Here is a 3,677-nt window from a genome sequence, read left to right as displayed (position 1 = left end):
TGGCACCTGTTTCCCCCTCGGTGTTCTCGGCAGACAGATCAGCTAGCATGAGCCGCAGGCGTTCTTCCAGAGCCCCCTGGGCACATGAGATCCATGTCCAGAGCTCTGCCACAGGGAACGGCGGGTTCGCTCCCCCTTGGGTTTAGCTGCTGGCTGCCCCTGGGGTCCTTGTCTGGCTGTGCCGAGCCTCCAGTAGCAGAATCCCGAGGGCCACCAGGATGAAGGCAGCCACACCCATGCGGATGACATTCTCCACCGTGTAATCTCTGGGATCAGAGGCTGAGAAGGGGGACAGAGGGGTTGCAGAGGTCAGTGTGGACCCAAATCAGCCCGGATCCTGGGTGTCCACCCAGAGCACCGCCTCCGCCTGTCAGGACAGCCCGTCCACGCCAGCCCCATCTCTGAGACTTTCTCCTACTTACCACTGCCGGGGGCTGACTTGTTTTGGGGTGGGCTCACGGTGTCGGCTGTTCCTGCGGAGAAAATGGAAGCAAAGGTGAGGAGCTGGAGACCCCCGTCCAGCCTGTCTTCTGCTCCGTGTTCTAGATCCCTCGACCTGTCACTATGTAGTTTTCGTACAGTTCCTGAACTAGCCCTTCTCTGCGCTACAGGGATCTCCTCGGCTCTCCTCACTGCATTCCTTCAGCCGCCTTGTTTTCCTTGGTTTCAGACTTTGCTTCCCGGTCACACTGGATAGATTCTGGCTGTGCCCCAGGAGGTCAGGGTGGCAGAGAAAAATGGCCTCCCGACACAGACATCATCATGTCCTCGTATCTTCTCTGTTCCATCTGGGACACGAGACCCAACGTGCTCATGTCCCTGCAGATCAGAATTCCCAACTGTTCCGTAGCTCAGGACCCAGCAGCATCCATGGACGAGGGGCTGGTGTCAGGGTCTGCTGACTGTCAGAGCTCAGAGTGGCCAACGTCTGGGGCAGGTCCCCTTCGCTCCATGTCAGCCAGCTCCCTTCCTTCCGGGTCTGCATTCTCATCAGGACCTAGAATATTTATCCTTGGATATGTTCATTAATCATTCTTCATTTAATTACAAATACCGACAGTGATAGATAGATGATGATAGATCGATAACCACACATCTACATACTAACATGTATGTCCCAAAGGTGATGTTCAGTCACTGGGTCCTATGAACACCGTTAGTCCTTGCTTGCTGTGTGGACCTAGGTGGGAAGACCAGTTACAGACACGTGAAAATCTACGGGAGGAAGATTACGGGCATGAGGACGAATGGCTGTAGACAGACTCATAGGGTATATGTATGGACATATATAACCATGTTTATTTCTATAATTGCCAATATCATGTAAATACGTACATATGTAATCAGGTGTATATGTGGGGATATCTACATCTTACTGTCTAGAGAGAGAGAGAGGCAGAGAGAGGCGCGGTCTGTCTGTTCCTCACAGGAGTGCAGTCGAGTCTGTGGTGTGTGGGGCAGGCCGGGGGCAGGAGGGTCTGGACTCAGGCTTTGGGGAATTGGAGGCAGGTCAGGAGGGGGAGTCTCCATCATCATCTCACTGTTTGGGGCAAACCCTAGAAATCTGGTGAGGTTTCAAGTAAGGATAATTAATCGTCTTATTTGCACTGACAAGACAACCGCTGTCCCCACTATATCACAGCCAGACCTGAGGAAGTCCATACGTGCGGATTTCAAACCCCCAGGACCAGTGAAAGTCAGTGGGACTCTAATATGGGGTGAGCGCGCGAACTAGGACGTCACGGACACTGCTTCCCTAGTTTTCATATGAAAAGCAGGAGTGAAATAAAAGAAAAAAGGAAGAACAAAATATGGAGTCCTCATTATAAAGAGTCCCCGCAGGCGGGAGGCTTCTCTCCAGGAGACTGTCCCGTGGGGCCGACACCCCGGATCAGACTGTGATACGGAGGCGGCAGGAGGTGAAGGGAAGGCCTCTGTCTGCTCACCATCGTCCTCTCCCACCCACCCCTCCTGCAGCCCCTACCCCTTCCCTCTGCTGAGACTGCAGGATGGGGACCCAGGGGGAGACTGTGGATCCTTCTAAACTCTCCTGGGCCGTATATTCCTCCTGACCCTCCCTTGGAGCCCCCTCACTCCCATCTCAGACCAGAGCCCTCCTGGGCACAGGGCCCTGAAGACAATGTTGGGACACAGAGGGGACAGGGTCAGGGGCCCCTCACCTGAGACCCGCAGCTCCAGGGGGTCACTGGGCTGTGACAGTAGGTGGGGGTAGGTGCTGGAGGAGCCATAGCACCAGGATGTCTGGGGGTCACTGGGGGCCGACCACTCAGAACGAGAGGCTGTGTCCACCAGAGCACGTGTACTGGCCCCCGAGGGAGGGTCTCACAGGGCCCAGGGGGAAGTCAGCCCCAGAGAGCCCAGCCTGGGGCTGCCAGCCAAGGAGCTGGAGAGGGTCATGTGCCCCCTCCTTGGACAGAGCGAATCTGTCGTAGCCGACATCAGAGCGACACTGGAGGGTCAGTCTCTGTCCAGGGTCACGACAGGGCCCTGTGGGGTCAGGAGGGAGGGCTTCCCCGACACACCTGGGAGAAGACCAGCTGTAGATCCCAGGGGCTGATTCTCCAAGAACCTCCCTTCTCCCATCCTGACCCCCAGGTCTCACTGTCCCTCACCGTCTGTGTCTCTGACCTGTGAGCCCCGTGGTCCCCTCATCCCACCCTCTCATCTGGGGCTCCCCTGGGAGCAGAGCCCTTGTAACCTGTTCAGTAACTCAAAACACGGATGGGGCAACAATCAGACTCCCTCACCTGAGACCAGCAGCTCCAGGGGGTCACTGCAGAGTGACCACGCGTGGGGGCTTCGGCTGTAATAACCATAGCATCTGAACGTCCACCTGGGGCTGGGGGTCACACGGATCACAAGGAACAGAGCCTGGAACTGCCCACTGGGGGCTTGCTGGGAGTCCAGCGTCAAGGAGGGCTGGCGTTCTCCTTCCTTCATCAGGACAAACCTGTTGAATCCTAACCGTGAGGCACACTGGAGGGTCACGTTCCCTCCTGAGGCCACGACAGGGCTGGGCAGGGCTGAGAGCTGGGGTTTGCCATGGAATCCTAGGAGAGGAGGAAGGGGCGGTGTTAAATGGGGCTCAGATCCCCCCACATGATCCCCAGGGCTCGGCTGTGAGAGGGAGACACCCTGAGAGCAGACCCCCTTCCTGAGGACAGAGCCTGGGGCTGGGACCCTGAGTGGGCTCGCACCTGTCACCACCAGCTCCAGGGGGTCACTGAGGTCTGACTGGCCGGTGGGACTGAGATAGTCACAACGATATCTTCTTGCATATTCCTCTGTCATGTGTATGATGGAGAACCTGACCTTGTCCCCGGACTCCAGTGGCTTCTGTGTGTCCCAGGGCCACGAGTCTCCCTCTTTATGCAGGCGGTACTCCTGGGCCTCCAGGCTCCCCTGACACCAGATGGTCACAGGGATCCCCCAGGGGATCACAGAGCTTGGCTCAGCCCAGATGGTGGGTTTGGGGAGGCTCCCTGGAAGGAAAGAGATCCTGGGTCACAAGACCTTCTCCACCCCCAGGTCCTAGCTCAGCCCAAACCCCCAGAGGTCCCCCCTGTGTCAGCCCAGAACTGCTGATCTCCATCCCACACTGCCTGGTTGGTGGCCCCTGCCCCAATGAGGAGGTGGGACAGGGACCCCGAGGACAA

General features: G+C 57.4%; 2 protein-coding genes across 4 annotated transcripts in view; both read right to left on the bottom strand.

Moving 5' to 3' along the window:
- Positions 1-6: 6 nt before the first annotated feature.
- Positions 7-3,677, bottom strand: part of LOC103680283 (leukocyte immunoglobulin-like receptor subfamily A member 6) — a 12,190-nt gene continuing 8,519 nt past the window's right edge. The window contains exons 7-8 of one of the 3 annotated variants that reach the window (XM_040633871.1): positions 423-473; positions 7-279 (exon numbers count right to left, since the gene is read on the bottom strand). In XM_040633871.1, coding sequence (XP_040489805.1) covers positions 143-279; positions 423-473 — 188 coding nt within the window. In that variant the 3' untranslated portion in view covers positions 7-142. Of the gene's footprint in view, positions 280-422; positions 998-1,108; positions 1,181-3,677 lie in introns of those variants that run through there. The other 2 variants (XM_040633874.1, XM_040633873.1) reach the window with 2 other exon arrangements.
- Positions 2,831-3,677, bottom strand: part of LOC103672907 (leukocyte immunoglobulin-like receptor subfamily A member 5) — a 1,306-nt gene continuing 459 nt past the window's right edge. The window contains exons 3-4 of the mRNA XM_040633884.1: positions 3,219-3,506; positions 2,831-2,971 (exon numbers count right to left, since the gene is read on the bottom strand). Coding sequence (XP_040489818.1) covers positions 2,961-2,971; positions 3,219-3,506 — 299 coding nt within the window. The 3' untranslated portion in view covers positions 2,831-2,960. The remainder of the gene's footprint in view (positions 2,972-3,218; positions 3,507-3,677) is intronic.

The sequence above is a fragment of the Ursus maritimus genome, unplaced genomic scaffold (assembly GCF_017311325.1).
Source record: "Ursus maritimus isolate PB19 unplaced genomic scaffold, ASM1731132v1 scaffold_19, whole genome shotgun sequence".
NCBI classification, from domain to species: Eukaryota; Metazoa; Chordata; class Mammalia; order Carnivora; family Ursidae; genus Ursus; species Ursus maritimus.
Note: the sequence above shows the minus strand (reverse complement) of the source record. Positions and strands in the feature narration are given on the sequence as shown.